Here is a 25248-nt window from a genome sequence, read left to right as displayed (position 1 = left end):
TTTTCATAACCCGAATTTCTTAGATAACATAACCTTTGCTACGTAATTCAATAACAAGGGAGCGAGTCCATTGAAAACGAGAATTCGACTGTCTAAATTTAAATTAAGCATCGCCACTGGGATAAAGTGTGAGGTTGGTACTAATTTTTCTAATAAACCTTAATTTTTCTGTATAGACAAGGAGAATGACGCTCAGCAACAGAGATATTATAGCGTTCACAGTGACGGGTGCGTACAAGTTAGTGCAACGCACCAGTGGTCAGTTTTTTAGCAGAAATTCCTTGCCAAATAGAAGAGGTGCACGATGACAATTGTACATAACAAGTTTTGCATTCAGACACTCGTAGGCTCACGTGTACGAATGTATCATTGGATATGTCATACCTTGAAAGAAGAAAAATTCTGGAGGAGGATGCCTCAACCAGGAAGGGATGCGTAGGAAAAAACTTAACACAGTTATCACAGCAGAAAATATGATATTGTCAAATTGCATTGCCAGCGTGGATTGGAGTACAACAATTTATTATGCGATCAGAGATGCTGGACATCAGTCATTGGTCTGTCTACGCGACTATCCATGACAAATTGTAGTACATGGAAATTTGCGGTAACTGGGTTCACAAGTGTCCAAACAGTGAACAGAAATGTTTGCAAATGGAATTGTATATCTGCAGCACCTAACGCGATGTGGAGAGAAAATAAATTACTTCTTTTCTCTTCACATTGCATCTAATTGCTTTTTTATTATATTTATTATTCTTATTCAAACGGAAATTTCGATTGCAAATATTAAACTGCATTATCTAGCGGCGTCAGCTAAAGCCTTAGTAAGGGCCAAATTTGACAGTAGTGCTTCTAATGGTTCGTCATCGCTGCTTAGCCGATGCCACGACATCTTTGAGATACTATACTCCTTGTGGAATGAAGAGAAAGAACCCTCAGCGCAAGCGGTTTGCCGTTTTTGGTGAGCAAGTGTTAGAGTAAGGTCAGGAATACAGTAGTATACTTTTTAGGATAGATTCAAAGAAGAATTTGTCCTAAAAATGTCATTTTATACACTGAATATTTGTTTTCTGAAAAAAAAAAAAAAAACATCTGATCATGAAATACTTAGTTCTAAAACGATATAACGAATTAAATAGTATTACAACAGATACAATAATTGAGCACAGTGCTTATTAATTAACTGTGCATAAAGCAATTAAGAAGTTACTAATGTGGCTAAAGTCTGCCCTAGTTTTTGTGTCAATGCTGCTCACTTTCAGGGAAATTTATCTGCGTTATCATTAAACGTGCTAAAACCGCATGAAAGCTGAAGGCTGCCAGTAGGCTGAAAAGGAAAATGAAAATGCGGGTCCCATATTCTGATTAGCCTTAATAAGTATAACGTGAGTTCAGTGACCATAATGTATCAATTGTGCCGTTTTCTCTAAAATATTTGATCGAAATAATGAATGATTATTGTCTACATCTTACGGGGAAAGATATCTTTTACCAGTTTCAAACCATTTACTGTTAAAATAATTAAAAATAAAAATATTTTCACTTATTTACATTTCTACAAATACACTGCATTCTGTTTTCAGCTAGGCAGCATACGATTCTCTTTCTTTTAAATCAAATAAAATGAATAAATGCCTCCTGGCTTTCAAAAGAAAAGTAAATATCGTTCAATTTGTGCTTTTCAGTTTAGGCATCATGTTTTTCTGTGCCTTATACCTCTTCTGTCTTTTTCTTATTTTGCTCATAGTGAAATAAGGGAATCGTGGCTTTCGTTGATTAAAATCTTACACTTGCGCACTTAATTAAATAGTCTTCTAAAGTTTTGTTTCGGTTTTATTATTTTTTCTTCTTTTTTTTTTGTATGCATAACAAACAAGGCATCGCAAAAAAGTTAACGGACACCTGCACCGTTCAAAGAACCTTTTATTGATACAATATTTAATAATGTGGGACTAACTTTGGTTTTATTTACACACTGCATCCTCGCTGTAGCGTTCTAACCAATTTTTAATAAGTTCGCACAGTTATTAGGCCTATTCCTCTTTCAATTGATATACTGACTGAACTCAATTTGGCCTGGCCAGAAGTCGATGTTCCAGCTCATCCTAAAGGTGTTCAGCGAGGCAAAGGTCGGAGATCCGGACAGACAATGAAGTTGTTGAATGTCTAATTTCATCAGAACAAATTACTACATACTATACAGTATGACATGGTGGATTGTTATGCTTAGAAAAAAAGGGTCCTCCACGTGTTCTTCGCACAGTGTAGGAAGAGTGGATTCAAGAATGTCAATGCACCGCATCACAGTCGTTATTCCAGGAACGATCACAAATGGTCAAACCCCAAAGTAGTGCGATAAACAATCCTAATTAGCAGAACCTTCTCCAAACTTCGCACTTGGGACGATGTTTACTCTGGTAAATAACGTTCTACAGGCCTATGTCAGATCCCAATACAGTCTTCAGATGGAGAAAACCGGGGGCTGTGATTCGTCACTCCATAGTATTGCTTCCAACGTTCCGTGAACTATTAATAAATAGTGAAGTTACAGCTCGCAGTACGCCATGTAAGTCGATGCTGTGCATTGCCTGCTATGATGTTTGATTTCGGTGCTACTGCAGTTCAATAAAAATCGATGCGCTGCTTATTCGTGGAAATGCAAGCCATTTCCTAGGTTTGAGGCGCATACCTCGAACTGATTTAAATAATAAACACTAATACCAATTTCAGCAGCCTCCGTGAACTTTTTGTTGAGAGTATTCGATGAGGATATTCTCAACCAGAAGATCAGCAGGGATCTAGGACTTGCATTGTTGATGCATTGGCACAATCAGATTGGTTGCTAATATGGCATCCTACGATGAAGCCTCTTTGAAAATAGCTTAGTTGCTGTATTTCATTAATCTGCTTATTTCTTATTCTAGCTTGAAAGAAGTTGGTTTAATAGATGTATTCTTGACACAGTGTATAGTTTTGTTAATTTTTCCCACATCCCAGAGCAGCTGTCAGGATAATTTTCGGAATATAAAGTGTGTGGTGAATATAAATAAGTAAATAAATATGTTCTGATTATACTCCATAAAGTCCGCATGCGGACAGAGGAGGGAAAATAGAAAATACAATAAATGTCAAAATTTCGCCATACGCATTGTAATATCATAGGATTGCTGTGGTATTGATTTTGGTTTAAAATTTTATCATTATGCAGTTTTTGCTATTTTCTATGGCTTTCCACTCCTTTTTTCATTCGCCATCCCGTATTTATCTGTCTGGATTCATTTTTCTGATGCAGTCTAGTCATTTTTTTGGAACTTTTAATTTTTCTGTTGCATTAGTTTCGCTTTGTTCTTTAATTATTGCACTTTTTAACTTGCATCGTCTTGTTTTCTCTGTATCCTTCTAAAAATATTCGTTTCGTATGGCTCCATCTGTAATATTTATTTAGCTTCGCTACTGAATGTTGATTTTTATATATCATTAATTTATCGTTCATTTCAGTATTTTCGTTTTATTTTTTGCTTTTTTTTAATTAAGAAAACTACAGCTGAAAGCAGATGATAGTGGAGTTGTATGTAGTTACTTTAATACAGGGTGGTTATACAGTCCTTTCCTACTTTAAAATTTGTTTTTAAATAATTCGATGAAAACTACAGGTCTAAAAATGTTCTTGCATTGTAAATAGTGTACATGAGAGTTCTTAAAAATATAATAGTCTGAAATCTGACCATCACTGGCACACAGTGATTAATTTCGAAAAATAACACAGAGGTAAACTTTTCACGAATCTTTATTGACGATCAAATATCCACTGTCTACCATTATTTTTAATAAGCAAACAAATCGGGAGATTGTGTTCTCCACACCTGCCTTCAAAATTTCTGATAGATCTGTACGAGTTTTTGCACCTCATCAATTATTTCAATCGCTTGTGATGCAGATGGACGACCATTTCCAAGCTCTTTCCCTCTTCGAAAGGCTTTACATTATTTAATACGATTTTTCAGATCATGGGGAATTGAGACATTTGTTTGTCTTTGATACAGACTAATTGCTGCACTGACACTCTCACCATTCTTAAATAACGTTTAATTTAAAGTGCGTTATCTTTAGGCAACTTAGGCAACTTCTATAGCATCATCCAAAAACACACTAAACACTTCTCCCATCCATACCCTGCAACAATTTGTCTAGTCTTTCCTTGAATTTATTCAAACCATCCACGTCTCCAAAAATAGATGGAAGCCTATTTCAACAATCAACAACCCGCTGGCTGGAGGCAAACTTCTGCACATCTGTCCCGCAACCATCCTTCCTCAACTTAAATGTATGCCTCCTCTTGTGTATAGTCTTAGCAAGAGCAAGAATGCCATTCACATTCAGCTTACTCAATCCATTCAAGGCCTTAAACACCTCAATAAGATCATCGCGCAGGTGCCTAGTCTCCAGAAGCTGCAATTTTCAGAAATTAAGCCTTTCTAGGTAAGAACACCCTTTTGTTCCCTTCACCAATCTGATTGTCCTTCTCTGCACCAGTTTCAGCAGATCTACATCCTTCATAAAGTGAGGTCTCCAGACCTATACACAATACTCAAGATGCGGGGCCTAACCATGATCCTGTATAAAGGGATAATCCCCTCTTTATCCCTGCTAGCAAAGTTTCTGTATATCATTGACAAAACCCTATGAGCTCTTTAGCAACATGTCTTCACTGCTCAGAGAATTTCATATCTCACTGCACAATTACTCGCAGATCTTTTCTATTAACCACTACCCTGTTGATAATTTTCTCTGGGATTACCGTTACCCATATCCAGTACCTTGCATTTGTCAATGTTAAACTTCACTTGCCATTCGTCAGTTCACTGACCCAATTTTCCTAGTTCTTGTTGCAGTAGCTCACCCTGATTCCTGTCGTTAACCACCCTGCCAACCTTTGTATCATCTGCAAACTTTGACATCAAGTCTGATATACCTTCATCAATATCATTAATAAATATTGAAAGTAACAATGGGCTCAGCACTGAAACCTGGGGGGACTTAACTGATAACATTACTCGTTATCCATTTAACCATCGCTATATCCATAACAGTAACTGCCCTTACTACCACATTGTTCCAGTTTATACAGCAGTCTTTTATCTGTAACAATATCAAACGCCTTCCTGAAATGCAAATATATGATATCAAAAAAAAAAAAAAAAAATTGCATCCAGTTCCTTGGTCACTACGTCATATTAGTCACCTATCAAATTGGTCATATAAGACCGCCTTGGTCCGATTTCCTTTAGAAATTAGCTTTAGCCTCTGTTCAACGTATTCAACTGGGTTTTAATCCGGATTCAATTTGTTTCTTTATACCTCTTTCATACAATGTGTACCGAAACAGCTTTCAAATTTATGTAATGGCGTCCGCTCGCTTTCCAACAGTTTCATTGCGTTCCCATTGTCACACTGAGTAATAATTTCTTAACTTGAACGTTCATTAATCGCTTCCTTAATAATGAAATGTTCCATCTTGGGGGAGGGACGCTCAACAATTTGTAAACCGTCATCTACAAAAAAATATGATAGTCTTTTCAATATCTATACCGAGAATTACTACTCCACCCATCATAAACAGATCGGAGGGAGGTGGGGGAATAGGAGCAATTCCTCCCTCCCAGGAATATTCCGAAAGCATACTGCTACACCTTTTGTTTTGGTGTTATCTGAAAACAGCATATTTTCTAATGATGTTATCCGCTATGACACGAAGACTGTATCTACCTTTTCCCCTGTCAATTGCATATTCAATAACCAACGGTACGCTTTTATGTCTTCTTGATATATAATGTCAAATTCAATTATTATTTTAACAGTACCGCAACTTGTCACTTATTGAACGATTTGCATGCTGTTCAGATGGAAAACACTACTTATTTATTCTCGGATCTGATAACTAGAACCATGATTAAAGAGAACCTTAGGAATTCCTCCATTTATAGAAGGAAATCGAATCACGACCATCCGCCATATTCATCAGATCTAAAACAATCGGACTTCCACCTATTTTCTAATTTTGAAAAAAAAAATGCCTGCCTGGCATCCATTTTCCCATCGACGATGCCGTCTCATTCATTGCTGCATTGGATGCATTCCTGGAGGCCCAAGGAAAAACTTTCTTCGTAGCTGAAATGAACGCACTGCGGCATTAGTGGCAAAAGTGTATTGACTACAAAGTCAAAGAGGACTTTGGTGAAAGGTATCATGTTATCAGACCTCTCAAATAAATCCTTCATACTCAGCCATGAACTTTTCGAATGCTCCTCGTAATTCTGGTAATACCTTTTTCTACCTTTCCACTTTATCCTTTCTCTATTTGACACGACATTGTTTTTATCTTCATGTTACATTTTATCAACTTCATCAAGATATTTCATTTTCTTTAATTTCATTATAACTGTTTTTATTGTCTAAATTGGTTATGAAAGTAAAGTCTCTGGCTGCATGCCATAGTGCAGCCAGAGGCTTTACTTTCAATTAAAACTTTACTTACAAAAAATTAAAAATCAATATATATATATATATATTGATTTTTATTCGCGTTAAATTTATTTTTAATCATGTTCAATCGATTTTTAAATATGTCTTACTGTAATGTAAAATTTTCGATTTTTTAAATTGTTTTCGTTTTAAATTCTGGAGAGTATCATACGGAAGTGTTCTACATATCATATTAAGGTAAACTTCTCTTATTCTTTTACAAATATTGATATCAACGTAGAACGTTTTGAACATAGTTCTGGTTGATACTATCAAATTCTTCCATATACTCTAAAATAAGTATTATGTTTATTTATTTAATTATATTTACTATTTAAAATTACTTAAATTTAAATATAGCTTAAGTAATATTTATAAAGAAGGCTATATATATAATATTTTAATCTAGAGCGTATTTATCGTAGTGCCCTGAGCAAATATATATATATATATATATATTGGCTGTCCGACACGGACATAAAACTATTAGTAGTGTCGAAAAGACAATATTAGTGTTATAAATCATCGTTAGAGATGCCATACTAAGATAGATATTGAATAAATAGTAAGCAGGTGGGAATAAACAGTTCGCTCAGCTCTTCGTGAATTTGGATCTCCCGCATGGAATGTCAAATAAAATGTGCAGCAGATACTTTTCTGGGCTTTGGTAAATGATTTTTTCGTCCTGTGGAGTTCCGAAAGGTAGTAATATTCTCTAAGAAGTCCCATTCAAGCACAACAGATATGAGAACAGAGTCAGTTGAAGGAGAGTATTGAAGAATAGCTGCAGGGTACAAGGTGAGCCACATAAAATTCCCTGTTTTGAATATTTAAATGTAATTTTTAAATCTAAATGAAATGTTTTCTTCCCTTTAAACGTCCGATTTTATTTGTGAAATCGAATTTAAACATAAAGTCCTGCTTTATAGACACATTTTTAATCTTTCTATAATATTTACCAGTTAAATGGTTGTTTGATTTCTTTTATGGTGCACTGGCAGTTTAGGCCATAATACCAAGTCGACTTAAGAAACTCTTTTAGAAAATCGGCATAAACATACCGGAAAAAAGATTACTTCCTCTATATTAGCAGATCGGTAGTATACATATTTTCCTTTAGCATATTCCCACAAAACTAAATCAGATGGCATAAAATCAGCACTCCTTTTTCGGTCCTCTTCTTCCTACCCAGCTGAGTGGAATGCAGGAATTCAACGAATTCCGAAATTGATTAAAGAAATGCATGTGGAGGAGGGGGCCGTCTTGTATAACGATCTCTGCACCTATGTTGTTCCATGACTGAATTTTTGGAACAACACAGTTCTAAAGCGATTCAAAGTTTCGTATTTATATCCACTTCATGAAGACTAAGGTCCAATTATTTGTGCTGTGGTCTGGTCATTCCCCAGTCAGTAACTTTAGCCTCTTTGGTTGTCACTCCAGGATTATTTTCTTTCGAGGATCATTTCATTAACCTCTCTTGAAAGACCATCAACAGTCTCTTCAGATGAAATAATGTTTCACAATACATTTGGGCAATTATCAGTCTACTGAAGACTGATAATTGCCCAAATGTATTGTGAATACATTTGGGCAATGTTTTTCAGAATTTTCTTATCACAGTCTTTTGGAGGTAACTGTACATAATGACGTTTGTAAGACTTCCATTTTAAGACCCGCAGAATTGCACGACTGTGCTAAAAATAGCATTTTACGTTCTCGTACCTCTTGTATGATCGACTTCTCTGCCTTTCTTGCGAGCCATATCTCGTAATCGATCAACATTTTCTGATGATCTTTCAGCACATTTTCCTGATCTCATCCCATTGTTTACTCAGTACAAGAGATAAATTTAACAGTACAGAATTCAGTCTGTTCTTTTAGTGGCATGGTGCGCAAGTAAATATAAAAATGTGTAAAGGTGGAAATTTAGACTCTCCAACCTACTACAGCAAAATCTGTCTTTAGTTCCTTAAAGAAATACGAGTAATTTTCAGATATTTCGTAATACATGTTTATACCTTTTACAGTGACAGAATTGCTGTCTTTATTCCACCGTCAGCTTCACCCACACTGTGCGTGAGTGTGAATTTGATGGTGAAAAATAAATTAAAATACGGTGTAATAAGGACAGCAGTTAAGTCAATGAAGGAGTCGTACATGGCATGACAAGAAACGCTCAGCATTGATATATTCCTTTAAGAAGTAAAAGCAGATTTCACTCTATTCGGATTGAATTGCTTAAATTTTCACGTTTTCGGATTAACTACATTAGTTGTTTCTTAAGATTTGTTTGCAACTTATTGCTATTGTCGTTAGTCTCAAAGTGGCATGTATTTCCATTTCTTGACACCGCTATTTTTCAGTGAAATTACAAACTCCAAGCCCCATACTGTGCAATAAAAAGTAGTCCTGTCTATAGCATCGACAGAGTACAGTATTTCAATATTTAAAATAGGTATTTAATTATGGACCGTTCTGTAGTTTCACATTCTAGCGGGGAAATTTTACAATAATTTTCCCCTTCCTCTTTCACAATGTCCTTCTAAAAACAAATTAAAAAGAAAATCAAATGTTTAAAAAAAGTTTCCTGAATCTTCTGATCCATAAAATGCATAAGTGCCAGAAGAATCAAGATATTCAGATAGATATTATCAAATATCTTCGTTACGTGCTGAAAAAAAAAATTACTTTTTGTAACTCGGGTTCAAGTGCATTAAACAAAGCTTACAGAGTTCACCCTATATGAATGCATTAAGTTTCTCCACTGGCTTAACACTAATGCGAAGGATACCGAAGGCTTAAGTTTCCTGTCAATAATTATAAATCATTTATCATGACGAAACTAGCTAATCCATGCCGCTATCACCGATTAAATAGGCTTCGATTTTGTAGCCGGAATTCAGGGATTGATCTTGTTAAAAGCATGCTCGAACTGCTAAATACGGAATTCGTGCGCGTAACTTGTAGCTGACGCTAAGCGACAAATTTAAATTCATCTGTGAAAAGCCATTACGCTCGCTGTTGAATTAACAGGTTTTATTATCACTATACACTCGTATTTCTGGATATCTCCAGGAAAAGGTTTTCAAAGACGTATATACCGTCGTTATTTTTTTTTAGTAATGAACTTTTCGAGAATTTATTAGTCTTAAATTCGAGACTTCACTGGTATCTAATTGATATGAATTTTATTTGATTAGTAAGATTGGAATTTCTCAACAACTACATGTAACCTTGCTACTGGTCCTTTTCTCTAGGCATTGCGAATTAGTCATTCACTTCCAGAACAGTGCCTCTGTTTGCAATGTTCTGATTACAAATCCTATCACGGAATATTCTCATGAATAGTTAGTTATCATGACGAAACTAACTAATACATGCCGCTATCACCGATTAAATAGGCTTCGCTTTTGTAGCCCGGATTCAGGGATTGATCTTGTTTAAAGCACGCTCGAACTGCTAAATACAGAATTCGTGCGCGTAACTTATTCATACTATCATATGGCAAAAATATAACTCCCAGTAATTAAGCTAGTGATTGCGATTCGGAAGTGAAAACATTATAAAGGCATGTATTATATTATTTATGATATGTAAATGAAAGAACATTTATTTCATTGTGAGTTCCGGAGAATGCGGCAAGACGGGTCCAAGCATAAAAGCTCTAAGCATGACGCATACTGTACATAAAATTTGCAATAATGTCACTACTAGCAGAACGAGTTTTTTCTTGACGCCATAATTATCGAAAATTCATCTAGAGTTTACCATTTCACGTCCAAGGAAAAGTAGTATAGCATGATATAAATACTTCGCACCAACAACAAACTTCCGAGCAGTTGTATTCGGGCAGAAGATCATGCTCACGACCATTTGGGAACGATGTAATGTTATAAACACTGAGTTTCTTCTGCCTGGCCAACATGTTAGTGCTGATTCATGTATTGTATCCAAGTCTCATCTAAGAAGACCAGATTTTGTTGGAAACTGCTGAAGAAGTGTGTAGTCGTGCAATCACAGCCATTTTCGATGTACATTTTTGGTCTTCTTCATCCACTGCCCTTAGACGTAACAGTACTGCAGAGTATGAATCAGAGAGTTCAGTTAAATTTCGGTGAACTGAACTATTTAACGGGCAAAACTGTTTCTGAAATGAGAGATACGAGTATTAAAAATATCTTATGTCTTTTATTCCTAAATATCTTGTTTTCTTATATTACGATAATGAGTCAAACTAAAACGAAATTTCCATTGTGTACATTTAAAAGTTAATGCTATTTCTTCTGAGTGATAGGGTAAGTTGGCTGCTCTCTATGCACTAGAAGTGATGCCTAAAAGAATAGACCAGCAGTGGCCAACATAATTTGTGATGCGATCTACTTTTTTCCTTCAAAATGTGCCGCGATCTACCATCTCAAAAATTTCATTGCGCAAGGTGCACAAATCGAGGGATGACTGTATATTTAAAATTCGTCGTGATCGACCAAAATTAAATCCGCGATCAACTCGTTGGCCACCCCTGGAATAGACAATACAGAGTTCACAGGGATAGGTATACACATGGTAGAGAAATGAAGTGTTATTCAGTTTCTTACAGCAAAGTCATCTCATGAGCAAGAATTCAATGACATATGGAAATGGTGTACATAGACAGCTGTACCTCTCACCTACGAGTGGACGAATCATTACAGAGTATGAAGAAGCATTGCAGAGGATAATCCTCGTCTAGGAAAAGCTCTCAGTTGCCAGAGAAGAAAATATTGTCTTGGCAGACAACGTAATCTGGACGGATCAGCGCATGACGGTTGAAGATGTGACTGAACTGATATCAATCATGGGTCTGCATACACCATTTTGGAAGATTGAAAAATTATGTCTATTCTACACAGACGATGAAGTGAAGAAAGCAGTCCAACAGTAGTAGCAAACCGAAAGGCTTTTATGAGCAGAGTATAAAAATCTGATGTGCAGATGAAATACTGTAAATGCCTAAATTCTAGTGGAGATGATGTTAAATGAAATATCAATTGTTGATAAAAACTTATTATTCTCGTTTTAATTTGGATCATATTCGTAGACTGGTTCAGTAAATAAACACTATTGGACTTCGTTCTTGTATTAAAAATTTAATGAAATGTAATTCAAATATATACAATCTTCTCATTTCATCTCAAAAATGATATACATATTGCACAAGATATTTCGAGAGACAGTCTAATCCAGATACTATGATCTAGTGAGAAGGACTTGTCTGTATCACTGTTTTTTCTGATTCTTTTGCTAAAAATTAAATTGCAACCAGTTTGTCACAACCTCCATATATCGCTTTAGCCAGTGAATTTTCAATTCGATATTCTTAATTATTTCGTCCATGTCAAGCCAATTCCCAGGGTAGAAGTTCTTGACCTCCCTCAGCTGAAAATAAAAGTTTATCATCAATTAGAACTTGTTACTCATTGAGATAAACAAAAATGTAAGCTGTCAGATTTTATTATATTTTTGAAAATGGATATCACTTGATTATCCTAAATTCTCTCTTGATTCTTAAGAAAACACTAGGATATACTTTTCTTAAATAGTTATCTTTCTCTGTGGAATGCTGTAATATTAAGTTACAAAAAGGGGAAGCTTGCAGAAGTTAGAAGGAAATTGTACAACTTAGCCAAAGCAACTTTCAAAGAATTTATAAATAAAGAATGCACGTAATTTATCCTTCATTATATCAATTCAGTAAAAATAAATATATACATATATATATATATATATTATATATATATATACATACACATACATAATTTACTAATCATCTCCAGTCAGCTTTAATATCAAATTTCTTCAGCAATTAGCCATAATTTAGCCTCATGTGACAGTATTGATATTTTTCTCCTTAAAACTGGATTAATGTTATATAAAATAGATGTTTACAATAGAGTTGATAAATATTGTCTTTAAATATTTAATATTTTCATTTAATACACCTTCATACATTAGTTACGTCTGGTATGAGTCATTGTAATAACCATGAGGAACACAAGTCAGTGAAATAAAAATATAAGCTCATTTCCTAAGAACCTGAATGCGGGTGTCAGGATGTGTCTTAAACACCAAATTCGTCAGTCGATCGGTTTGCTGTTTCTGCTTTTTCTGGACGAAAAACTTGACTTCGAGAGAAAAAAATCATTAAGTCCTCGTCGGAGGCCCACTGACTCAGCTACGTTATAAGAAAATGCCCATAATATTTCCTCTTGTGTTCCCTTCCCCTTGTCCACGATTTATGAAAGGAGTTGTCCAAGAAGACTTGCCCACTATTTGGCCAAACTGCTAATTATATGTTGAAAAAATTAACTTTAGATGAAATTTAAAAATAATAATAAAGCAATCCGATAATATCAGAATATGTAAAAAGGTAAATATACTACTGTAAAGGCCCGCATTAAACTGGATATAAGGCAAAGATATAAAGAAATCACTGAAAAAAAAAAAAAAAAAAAAAAAACTTTGCTCTTCAATACAGGGTGAGAAAAAAGATAGTTTTACGACTTTAAGTGGCTGGCTGTTGCAATATCTATTTTTTTAATTGTGGCTAGACGATTTCTACCATTTTCCCCATTTCACTATGAAGAAGTGTAATAAGCAAAGATGCTCACTTATGCCGTGTTATGTTGCTCGTGTTTTGTGACCGGCAACTTAACTGTCAGGGAGAGGCGACGTGAAGAGTTACTCCCTGGTTTCTGCCCCGGTTACTATATTACTTTTGTCGAGTTAGACGGAAAGCAAGTCCCGAAGAACGGTTTGTGAAAATAGAGAGAAAATTGGTGAGGGATAGAAAGTATTATTATTATTTTTTATTTATTGTACTATGCGGTCCCAGCCAGCTTTCCGGCAACCCCGCAATTTATTTATTATGCTGCACCACTAATAATGTTGTTATACAATTATCTCACATTCCCTCGGAAAGGGTCAGTTCTCAATGTAATGACCGCATTACAGTGCAATACCATGAAAGTATCTGACACTACAAAGTCCCAACATAAGGTCGTGCTGATCTCTAAGCATCCAATTGACAATTGTAGGTCCACTACGGAGATTCAAAATGGATAAAAAGTAAGAAGCAACTACAGAAAGCTGTTAGAAGAAGAGCGAGAGAGGGTACTGAGGCGCCTCTATAGCCAGGTGGGCAGGAGCAGCAGTGCGTACACACGCTTCTTAATTAGACCGGGGTTCGAGCCCCTCACTACCAAATACGGAGGATGCGGAAAGGTCAGGGAATAACCACCGCATATCCCCGGAGCAATATGGTCTTAGTTGCTAATGCTCCTAAAAACCAAATAACAAACAAACGAGGGCACTGAGTGGTCTCTTGTGTGTATGTATCGACAACAGGCGAAACGACACTCGAGGTGTCCTACGCGTAGAGCAGAACAGTATCAGTATTATTCTGCCCCTGACAGATTAGCAAAAGTTGTCTCTAGACAGAAAAGAGCAACTGGCAACGTTAGTAGCAGCAAGATATCCCACTCCTAAGAAGAGGTTACCACAGAGAGTACCGCGTAGAGAACGCATGAACCACATAGATCTGCAGAAGATTAATTCCGTAAAACTGTGAATCCCAGGCCTCTGAGAAGTTGAATCCCAGTTGAATCCCAGGCCTCTGAGAAGTTGAATCCCAGTTGAATCCCAGGCCTCTGAGAAGAAGGCAGGAGGAACCTAACACTGAGCCGAAGTCACAGCCTCGACGTGATCCTACCCTTTGTCAAAACTAAGGGTTAGGAGACCCACTGTAGTAGTGAATAGAAGGGAGCATATGTGCGTTATAGGTGGTTTAGCGGGATGATAGGTGAGTAGCGTGGGTCCTCCCACGAAGAGGGTCGGAAGATTGCGAGAGGACTGATGTTAGAGTTGAATACATTTCCATAAGATTCGAGAGGGAAGAGGTAGTCTGTCAGCAGGAAACGTTGGATTCCGGAGTTACTGACTTTCAGGAGGAGTGTGAATAAATTGTCCGCATATTCTGTAAGTTCCACGAATAAATCATTGGTGGCAATATCTGTAGCTTCTTATTCTCCTTTAAAGAGTGCTTTTGAGAATGCAAAAATGGTTGCCTAAATATCAGGAAATAAGAGCAGTTATACAGGGTATGGAACCAATCTTCATCATCCCCACAAGAGGAAGCAGAATGGCTTGAAAGTTTTAGTTGCTGAATTTGTAATTCATGGGCCTCAGTTGATATACAGCGGAAACACTCGGAAAGAACTATTTCATATGGTCACATTTTTCAGATCTGTGTCAGAGTCGATTACAATGACTATGAAAGGGTTAAAAAAAAACTGTTATCTTAGGACCACCCGAGAATAAACTCATCTGCCCCATGCCTGAGACTTTCCCTCACCGATTTAATTCAGTAACTCGGTGACGGCGCCTCTGTAGCCAGGTGGGCAGGAGCAGCAGTGCGTAGCACACGCTTCTTGATTAGACCGGGGTTCGAGCCCGTGACCACCAAATACGGAGGATGCAGAAAGGTCAGGGAATGACCACCACATATCCCCCGAGCAATATGGCCTTAGTTGCTAATTCTCCTAAAAACCAAATAACAACAACAACATAACAACAACTCGGTGACTGAATTAGATCGATGTGCAGGGAAGTCTTCGCATTCGTGGGGAACTGTGGCGAATTCATTGGTGCTAGTAGCTCAAGCAGTTCTCTATTACAAAAATCAAACACCACACACGAATTATGCGGAGAAAATTTGTTATACCGGGAAATAATGCGAATACTATTCGAAAATGATATAAACTTACAATTGTTACACCACCTTTATAAATGAACTATTTATTCTGTATGCTGACAAAGTATAAAACATTTGTTTTCGGGTATTTTACTAAAAAAATATTAAAATAAATGCTTTTATAACTATGAATTAAATACAAATCACTTTTCCTTAGTTTTAGAATCGCCTTTTTAATAAGATATCATAGTATTATTCATTTACCTCTTTCAATTGTTGCTCAGTACCTAAATTCCATGCTACCGCATTAACGGTCTGCGTTATTAAATGTTTGCTGAACCTGAAAATTATTTGAACAAACACTATATTTTACTTATATTAATATTTAGATATTTATAAATGAACTCATCACATATTTGTTTTATAAATTTTCTAAAATATCCAGATAAAAATAAAAATCCTCTATTTCAACATAAAGCAACAAATTAATGCAATATTACATACTAAAGGAAGTATTTCACAATATAACACAAAACAAAATAGCTTTGCTTAAATTTTTGATAAAATCATTAAAATAACGAAAATAATAATATGAAATCGTAAAGAGTTTGCTATTACTTAACTTTAAGTAAGTCTTATCCTTCTGAAGCACTGCTTTACTCTCCCCCCCCCCCCCCAAGCTTCAGAAAATCTAGCCTCTGACCATAAACATTAATAAACAAATATCCTTTTCGGCAATCTTTATTAAATAATTGACCTACTCGTTCCTTTTAAAATATCCATTATATGAAAGAGAAAATTTTACAGATTTGTATAGTAATTAATAAGAAATATGTGACTAAATATACTTTATTTTTAAAATGTACACGCCAACTGTTAAACTGAACTGCTTGTAGAAAACATTATTAAAACATAACATCCTTCATAATAACCTAATTGATTTAATATACATTAATAAACAACTTAATTCACTCTACAGAACACACACACAATAGCATCAAACATAAGATATTTTGGATTTACACAATCTCAATAAATAAAAGCTAAAATAACCAAAAATTGGAAATATAAAATAAATCACCTCCTTTCAAAATGATCCCAGTTTTCTCGTATAAATTTCCACACAACGGGAAGAGCAAATGGATTTTCACTCAGTGACGTAACTATATTTATTACTTGAGCTGCGTTGAGTCTGTTTCCTAATACATCATTCAACAACCTGAAAAAAGTTTATTATGCATTTAAGCAAAAGGATTCATTCAAATATTAAAGTCTGCAGAAATTTGAAGGCAAAGTCATCTAAATTTGCCGCTTTCGGGCCATAGAAAATTCTTGGTCTTCTTTTGTGTGCAGAGAGGTATATAATGCTGTAATGCGTTGTAATATTGGTTTATTTGGCAATGTTTGTATTTCTGTATTTAAATTTGTTTGAGCTCTAAAATGATTTGTTGATTCAATCATAAATGACGAGATGATATAGAGGAATACTAGTTATCTACACTAACACTGAACCTCAATAAATATACTTTAAAGCAAATCAAACAGAGTTACTAGCGTATTGGACCGTGTCCACTATTTTCATTAACTTGAAAAATTCTCTTTTCACTTCATTAAAGAGAGGATATCTTAGTTAATTGCATTTCTCAAAGCAGTCGGCAGCTGTATACTTTTATTTTTAATTCTGTATGCCACATTTGTAGACATTGGCGAATGTGTAGATTGAAGCGAATTCATATTAAACGTAGAATCAGTGTTTTCCAATAATTAAAGAAATATTGCATTTTAATGCAGCAGCAGCAGCAGCAATGATAGACATACAATTAGAATCTTTAATGCGCCTGTTCAGCTTTTAATTCGGTTATTTATTTGTGAAATTCTCATTAATTTTTAAACATTTTTATGTGAAATTAATACTTTCATTCCGAGATATTCATTCCGTCTGCAGCGTAATATCAACATTATACTTTTAGTACATAATAATGGAATTATAATGCATTTTAAACCACAAATTTGTTTAGAAATCACACTGAATTTTTTCCGGCTTTGAAGTGAAAATTTAAAGTCATTCATTTTCAGGTATATACTCAGAGTGCAGTTCTTTTCTGAGTGTTTAAGGATAATACAAGACCCTCGGTGTTGCTCATCTGTAAGTACGTAGTTAAATCACTATTTTTAATAACGGATGATCACTTCTCATAATTGGTGAATGCGGCAGCACACTCAGAATGAGAAATTAAAATGCAAGGTTAAAATACAAAGTATAAATTTAATTTTAGTTTTAATATATTTTTGTTTTAACGCATACGGTATGTCCTTGAAGTGTTAGATGGGAAAGAAGCGTCGACCTTCCCAGAAAAAAAATTATATATGCATAAATATCTAAATAAATGTGCACGGGAGTTTATTGACCACTGCTCTAGTTCAGCCATTTCCTGCCCTATCTAACGGTGTATCCCCCTTCATTTTAATTCAATTGTAGCTTGCATAAAGCTGATATTTCTATAGTGTGCCCAACTTAATTCACAGTTCTGTTGTATAATACTCCAGCTCAAAATGAGATTATAAAAGCCTTCAGAGAACTATCTTTTGATATATGTTATGCAGATCCGCAACTAATAAAATATCCTACGCTTTCCTACAACTAACTTACAACTGAATAAATTCCAACAACATTTGAATAAATAAATGTAACATTGGGCATGTATCGAGTGAACTCATTGAGACTGGATGTGTCTTTGTACGTGTCATATTGCTTTTGAAAGAAGTGTTTGCTCTTTGTCATAATTTCGATAACATTATTGATGCACAAATTACAATACATAATGTGGAACATAAGAATTTACAAAACATTATCAAAAGGCGATGTGCTCAAAGTAAATAAACATATCCAAATAATATTAGTTTTATAAAAATAAGCTCATATAGAGAATAAAATACCACCTAAATTGAAATTAAAATTTTCTGGTCTAGAGATGTAAATAAAAGGGTGACAAAATTATCTGTTTCCTGTCATTAGTAGTTTATTTAAATGAATATATATATTGTATAAATGCTAAATAGCAATATTAAATTTGGGATTTATTGTTCGAAAAATCAAAAATCCATTTCGCAGTAATCTGCAATGTTATAAAAATTAAATAATAATTTTCTTTAATACATACCGTTTTATTAAATCTTCATTTTCGGAAGACGATAAGATTTTGATTATTTCTTTTCCTTGTTCTGTTTGCGTTACATTAGTGTACTTGTTCCATAGTAAATCCCAAAACGATTCATTTCCTGATAAAGCTCCATATTTCAGAACGGTACTTTTCATTGGAATCCTAAACATTCGATAAAAAAAAAAAAAAGTTATGAAAATCCTAGAGTCCAATAAGGTATTTATACCAAACGAGAGCAATTATAACTTCGAAGAACCAAATCAGTTTTATGTGTGTGATATTAAGAAATATTATAATAGTAAATATACAAAAGGAACCAATCTTTTGCTACGTCAGCCAAAAACAAATAAGGTAAACACTTGTCCGCATGGTCAAGTTGTTCTCTGTAGTTGTATAACTATCTGCTCTTATTACACGCTTCCCACCTTCTGAAATACGAATCAGCTGCTACTTAAATTTTACCAGATTGTCAACATTGACTGTAATTTATTCTATTGGTAGAGTCTCTTAGTTTTCCTCAATAGTATTTAAGCCCTCTGGATACCGATATATCGGTTGCATAGCTTTCACTGGGAAAATTCCATTGGAAGCTATGCAACCTGTATATCGGTATTCTCTCCTCATATGGAGTGTCCCTATGAACAGGAAGTCCTATGGACAGGAAAGAGGAAGAAGCCATTTCTCTTGCCATGCTCTTCGTGGAAAAAAAGCCATTTCAGGACAGGAATGAGGAAAAAATCCGATTGTGAAAAGGCGGGGGAATAAGAAGGATGCTGCAAGATTTCGCTTTTTCCTGGCACATCGACAATATTTCATATGCACCTTGTGCCCTATCCTTCTTCTGGTAAAGTGTCAGAAGTCTACGAACCCATCTCGCAGACACTATTTATTTGCAACTGTTAATATATTATGTTTTCCACAGACCCTACACTAGTCTGGAGCTCTGAGGCTAATTCTTTGACGCTAATGAGGCGATCTTCCAGGATTAATGCCTCAATTTTAACAACGTTCTCCTCTGCTACAGCAGTTGCTGGGCGTCCAGGGGTTTCTTCACCATTCACTTAGGTGCTTCCACGTTTGAATTGTTTATACCAATATGCAACAACACTGTAATGGGTACTCTTCTCCGTAAACAGCGATTATTCCTTCGTGGATTGTTTTGTGTGGTGTTTTCCCTAGCAGAAAGAGGTGTACTTCATTTGATCGATTGTGACACTTCACTTCATTCAGCGCCGCAGAGAAGAAGAAAAAATTGAATTGTCAGACCGAAACCAAAATTTATGTGGTTACAATAAAGATTTCAAAGTATCAAACAAAAAATTTCGTCTTTCTGTCATAACTACTTCTGGGTGAATGAAAATCTTTTTTTAAGCCCTCCTTCCTCGTAACTTGTTCGGGATTACTATTTCTCAATTACAAACCGCATATCTGGATGCAACAAAATGTAACTATCATTTCTCCGATTCTATGAAGGCCTCCAGTTATTCTGAAGGACTTGGAATGACTTGCATCGTTAACCACCGTTCCGATCTACATTTAACTTACAAATTTGCGAATAATACTGTTTATTCCCTTAAGAATATCATTCAAGAAAATCAGAACAAGGAGTACATCAGCACCCTAATTTGAGGGACCTCACTTATAATGAGGTCCCTCAAATTACGTCGGTTATAAATGGCCATTTATAAATTCTTTGAATCCTGTATTGCAGCCATCTCTCAATCTACGTGAGGACCTGCCTGCAATCCCCCCCAAAAAAACGCCCCTACTTCTACAGCAACTTTCCTTGAATATTTAAAATGCCTCGCTATAGTCTTAATTACGTAACGTCAAAATTATTTAGTGCATCCATATCCTTGCATTATATTAGCTCTAACATGAAAGAAGCTTCCCTTTTGATTTACAACGTGAGAGAAACTAAAATAATTTGATTAATTTAAAAATTAAAAAGAGCTGAAGTAGTCATAGGCTGGCTCTCTTCTCACAGAAAATAACAGAGGTTAACCTATGTTAGCCTCTTGTGGGAACCGCTTGATGGAAAAAAGAAAATGCGAAGGACCAAAACGAAAACTGAACGATGAAATAAAAGCTCTCTGAGAATTACAGTGCCAAGAACGATTCAGGATAAGTGTATGTGAAAGTCAACTGGAAAGACTCCAGAAATTGAAAAAACCGGTTGAAAACAATGGAATCCCTCCCTATTCAATGGAATCTGAAGCTTGATGAATCCTTAAAGGCATTTTCAATTGGGGTTGTAGTTAGCTGACCTCAGGCAGATGGTGTGGGACTTTACTCGTGGGTCATTCCTGGCTTTTCCATCAAGTTGCTAATACGCTGAATAAAATCATAAATAATTATAACATTAGTAACATAATGATGATAATTTTAATATCACAAAAATCTTAACCCACTCTGGTTCACTTCCTTACTAGTTGCCTCGGTAATACAGGCCAATTGGTATTACGGCCCCAGGCGTATGCTCACAACTGTAAGTTTATCGATTAATACACTTACAGTTAACTAAATTCTCGAATGAAAAAGACTTCAAAAATTCCTCCAGTGGTCGACAGGAACCGAATCCATACTTCTCCAAGTGAACGGAAAACAGCGATGTATCGTGCCGATTAAGATGCCACGAAGGTTTTCGTTGCCTCGGTATGGTAATATACACTTTAATAATAATGCACTGCTCGAACGGAGACGTTTGTAAGTATATTGCTGTTTATTAAACATGTATATCACCCAACGTCGCAGTTTCAGTTCTTTTCTGGAGCTTCATCAGTGGAAAGTAGACACCGTAACTGAATAACCTAATGATCTAGTGATAAACAACAATATAATTTGCAATATAAGTGATTAATAGCAATATACTTCGCACTATAAATGCTTAATGCACTTAACAAAACAAAGCAAAATAAATTAATATTAAGAAAATATGTATGAACAACAGCAATCCTAGTTCTTTCAATTTCTACTTATAGATCGATGCTATGCCCATCTTGCATAAGTAGGTTTAATAGCTCCAATAGCATAAAATCTCTCCCCTATATTCGTTGGGCTTTTATAACTCTAGTGTTTGAAAAACACTAGAGTTATAAGTATGATTCAATATCAGTGTGAGGTATGATTCAATACCAGGCAAGTATGATTCAATACTAGTGAGGTAGGTTACCCTTGGGAAACTTAACATCGGGTCGCATATACACATATACAGTATAAGCTTGTATCGATAGTTAAGTTTACAAAGTCGATAAACGACGCCTTAATGATCAGTTTGGTATGCATAAAGCTTTTATTGATTACATGACTTATTTTATACATGTTGATCAATAACGTGATGTGACCGATAAGAGTTATGTACTGGTCAGTAACCAAACCCGCAAACCTAACGGTTGATAAAAATTGCAAGCATGCATGATCGAAACAAACTAAGGTAATGGAGGACGGAAAGGATGTCAAATAACACTGCAGTCTGATCTGAAGAATTTATTCCAGCAGTGTAAGAAGGGTAGCCATTAAAAATTACATTTTTGAGTTGCAGGTTACCTGAGCTGTTACTTATACACCCAAGTCTAATCCATCTGTGAATTTCGCGTGCTTTCTGGACGGTTTGTTTGTTTTGATGAAAAGAAAAAACACGACTTCCCAAAAAAGACACGAAACTTGCTCCCCTCCTTTGAAACCATTTTGCTTGGCCACGATGCGGAAAATCTAAAGCGGTTCTTCTCGACAGATCGCCCTTTCAAACACAATGTGCGAGGGATGAACTTATAAATAAAGATTATAATGCTTAACCTCTATGTTCCCAAACCAAGAAATTAGTAATCTGCAAAGTGACTTGATTAAGTTTTCAGGATTTAAATGATAAAGTAAGCTGAATGTTAGGGTATTGTTTTCGTTCTCTAAAGTGACTAGAACCAGGGGGGGGGGGCATCGTATTAAACCTAATAAGAATAATTGTAGATTAAGAACTCAGGAAATCGCTTTTTGCTGGAAAGCGGGTTCCAGAGTGGAACAAAGTCTCCCTGTTCTTGTTAAAAAGTTAAATTTTTAATTTTTATAAATATAGACTGAATCTTGATGAAATTAGAGCGGATTTTATTACCCATGTTGCAACAGATACGTTATTTCTTTCTTTTAACTGATAATAACTGAGCCTCTTGTTCAAAGTGATGCAAAGTCGTACTAGATTTTTTTTGTGGATATTATTCTAATATTTTCTTAATGACTTTAAAAATTAAGGCAATTCAAAAAGGAAAACCAATATTTTATAGTTAAAATTTATGTTAATAAAAATGAAGTATTTAATTTCGAAAATAAAACATTTAGTAAGAATGTTTTGTTGTAAATTTTGAAATTGTCTACATGTGATCCATGCATTGTATTAAGGTAGTGTCTCTCGACCATGGTGCAGACCCCATGGTCAAGAAACGCTCAATAAGGTTGGTTTCGGTTCTGTAGCACATACGCAGTAACCTGTCACGAACTTCATCAGTTTGAATCTATCAGGTGCCACACCACAAAAAAATACATGGTTTACTACTAAAAATATTTTTTCCTTTTATTTTTGGGACGACTACACGGTTAGGAGTTCAAAATACAGAGAGAATACAAGAAACACCTTATTTAGCAGTCACGCAAGCTTCAACCGCGGTCATTCAAAGCACAAATAAATATACTAAATTAAACAAACACTTCTTGAAGGGATAAAAATGCTAATGTGATATTTGACTCTCGTATTAAAGAATAAAAATTATGCTGAAAATTAATATAAAAAATAATTTTTTCCTATTTAACGTGCCAGTTTCATAATAGAATTGGCGCTAGTTTTTAAAACGCCCTTATGTCATTAAAATGGTTTATAAAAAGAAAGAAAAATAAATATTAAACAGAATAAGTGCAGGAACTTTGAATTATTAAATTTTTCTATTGTTCCCTAACTCTCTTTTGAGATTTGTGAAGAGGGGTAAGAAACTAAATCAAAGTAAAATTTAATGTAATTTTAAGTTTCTGCTTAGTTCTTGAAGTTTCTTAATTACGGGCACGTCATAGCCTTTGGGAGCGATATTACTTGTACGTTTGTTTATTTCTCTAGAGAATAAGCAGAATAAAGTTTAATTACTAAAGCAGGCTCATATACCAGAATATCAGAGTAATGTGATAACTTACGTTTCTCCTTCCATCCACAGATTTAATAATCTCGACATTTCCTTCAAACACAAAGGACTTTTACCCATGCATGACAGTGTGATTAATTGTTCTCTTAGGAGTCTGAAATGGAAATAAATTAAGAGGTTAGTTTTCAGATTTTTCATTCTACTACTTAACGTGTTAATCTGACACCGCAACTTGAAAAATAGCAAATGTATTCCAACAGTTGATGTGGACAGTAAGGAAATGTAGTTTTACAATTATCGTTTCCAGGATTTACTAAGTCTTCACTGCCCTTGGGAAAATACATTGTTTTAAAAGCATATTCTAAAATTGTAAATGTCCAAAAGTAAATATTAGAAATTTTTAAAATTTATCGAATTAGCACAAACAGAACTTACGTAGAATTCAAAACACAAGTAGAACTCAGGTTGAATTAAACGAAGGTGAGGTCATTCGCTACGAAACTGCCACGGGAAACCGAATTGAACATAGAAAGCGAAACATTTGAAATCTTTCTCAGATAGTGAAAAAAGTTGTTATAACTTTTTCATTATTTGGAAAGTTACATTAGCGAAAATAGTTGTTGTTGTTATTTTGGTTTTTAGGAGCATTAGCAACTAAGGCTATATTGCTCCGGGATATGCGGTGGTCATTCCTTGACCTTTCCGCATCCTCCGTATTTGGTGGTGACGGGCTCGAACCCCGGTCTAATCAAGAAGCGTGTGCTACGCACTGCTGCTCCTTCCCACCTGGCTACGGAGGCGCCAGCGAAAGTAGTAAAGCTGCAAAGAAAGAAAATCAAAACGTTCAGAGTACTGTGTACAGGGAGAAGTAACATAGAAGCAACAAAGGAATTTGATAGAATACTGTAATGAGGTAAGGTGTATTTAGTTACAAGCTATATTTATTAACTTCTGTAACTTTCAATGTGTCCCAAGGAGGCAAGGAAGCGATACACTCCCTGACATATGCATAATAAATTACAGGATCATAAAGCTTCCAACTAATTATACAAAAAGGATAGTTTAGCAAGTATTAGAACCAGAACACTTCTTAGGAAAGATGCATTTCCATCAATTCATATCGCAATTTCATTTCCTTGTTGCGTTTTACTCTGAAAAGTCACTCATGATTCGCATTTTTCAATGCTAAACATATCTGGAAGAAATGTTGTTTCAGAACTATGTAGAGGATTAAGGGAATGGTGTGTCAATATACAGTTACTTATAGCTTTGTAGTGGATATTTATTTAGCATTGCAATAATTTTAAGTTACCCTTAAGGCACTGCCTAGCGTAAAAGCATGCGAGTCTTTATCTGAAAGGTCAGCTCTTCTGAGTTAAGTACGTTGTTTGAAAGTGAATAATTGAATAGAATCTCAGGTGCCGGTGTTTACGCCAAAGCAGATGGAATGTATTTACCGTGGGATGCACGACATACGCATCGATTGTATCAAATTATAGAGAGTGCATTTTTGGAATCAAAACCTGCACTTTTGTTACAGAGAAATTCTTTGGAAACTAGAATTTCTTGTAAAAGTAAATAATGGCAGAAGAGGAAACAACCTCGGCAATAGCCCTTTCAGCGTAACTGATCTAATATGTAAATATGATTCTTAATTTCGTTTCCAATAAAGAAGGTGATAGCCAAAATTGCGAGGAGTAGATTTCCTAATTTA

The 25248-nt window shown here is 35.2% G+C and overlaps 1 protein-coding gene across 1 annotated transcript in view; it reads right to left on the bottom strand.

The window, feature by feature from the left end:
* Positions 1-11719: 11719 nt before the first annotated feature.
* The window catches only part of LOC150088134 (uncharacterized), a 244538-nt gene continuing 231009 nt past the window's right edge, over positions 11720-25248 (bottom strand). Inside the window, exons 51-55 of the mRNA XM_090369345.1 lie at positions 23587-23688; positions 18418-18579; positions 16338-16475; positions 15521-15596; positions 11720-11943 (exon numbers count right to left, since the gene is read on the bottom strand). Of these exons, the coding sequence (XP_090225471.1) occupies positions 11809-11943; positions 15521-15596; positions 16338-16475; positions 18418-18579; positions 23587-23688 (613 nt within the window). The 3' untranslated portion in view covers positions 11720-11808. The remainder of the gene's footprint in view (positions 11944-15520; positions 15597-16337; positions 16476-18417; positions 18580-23586; positions 23689-25248) is intronic.

The sequence above is a fragment of the Mastigoproctus giganteus genome, chromosome 3 (assembly GCF_048544385.1).
Source record: "Mastigoproctus giganteus isolate SK-2022 chromosome 3, ASM4854438v1, whole genome shotgun sequence".
Taxonomy (NCBI): Eukaryota; Metazoa; Arthropoda; class Arachnida; order Uropygi; family Thelyphonidae; genus Mastigoproctus; species Mastigoproctus giganteus.
This window is presented reverse-complemented; position numbering and strand designations above follow the sequence as displayed.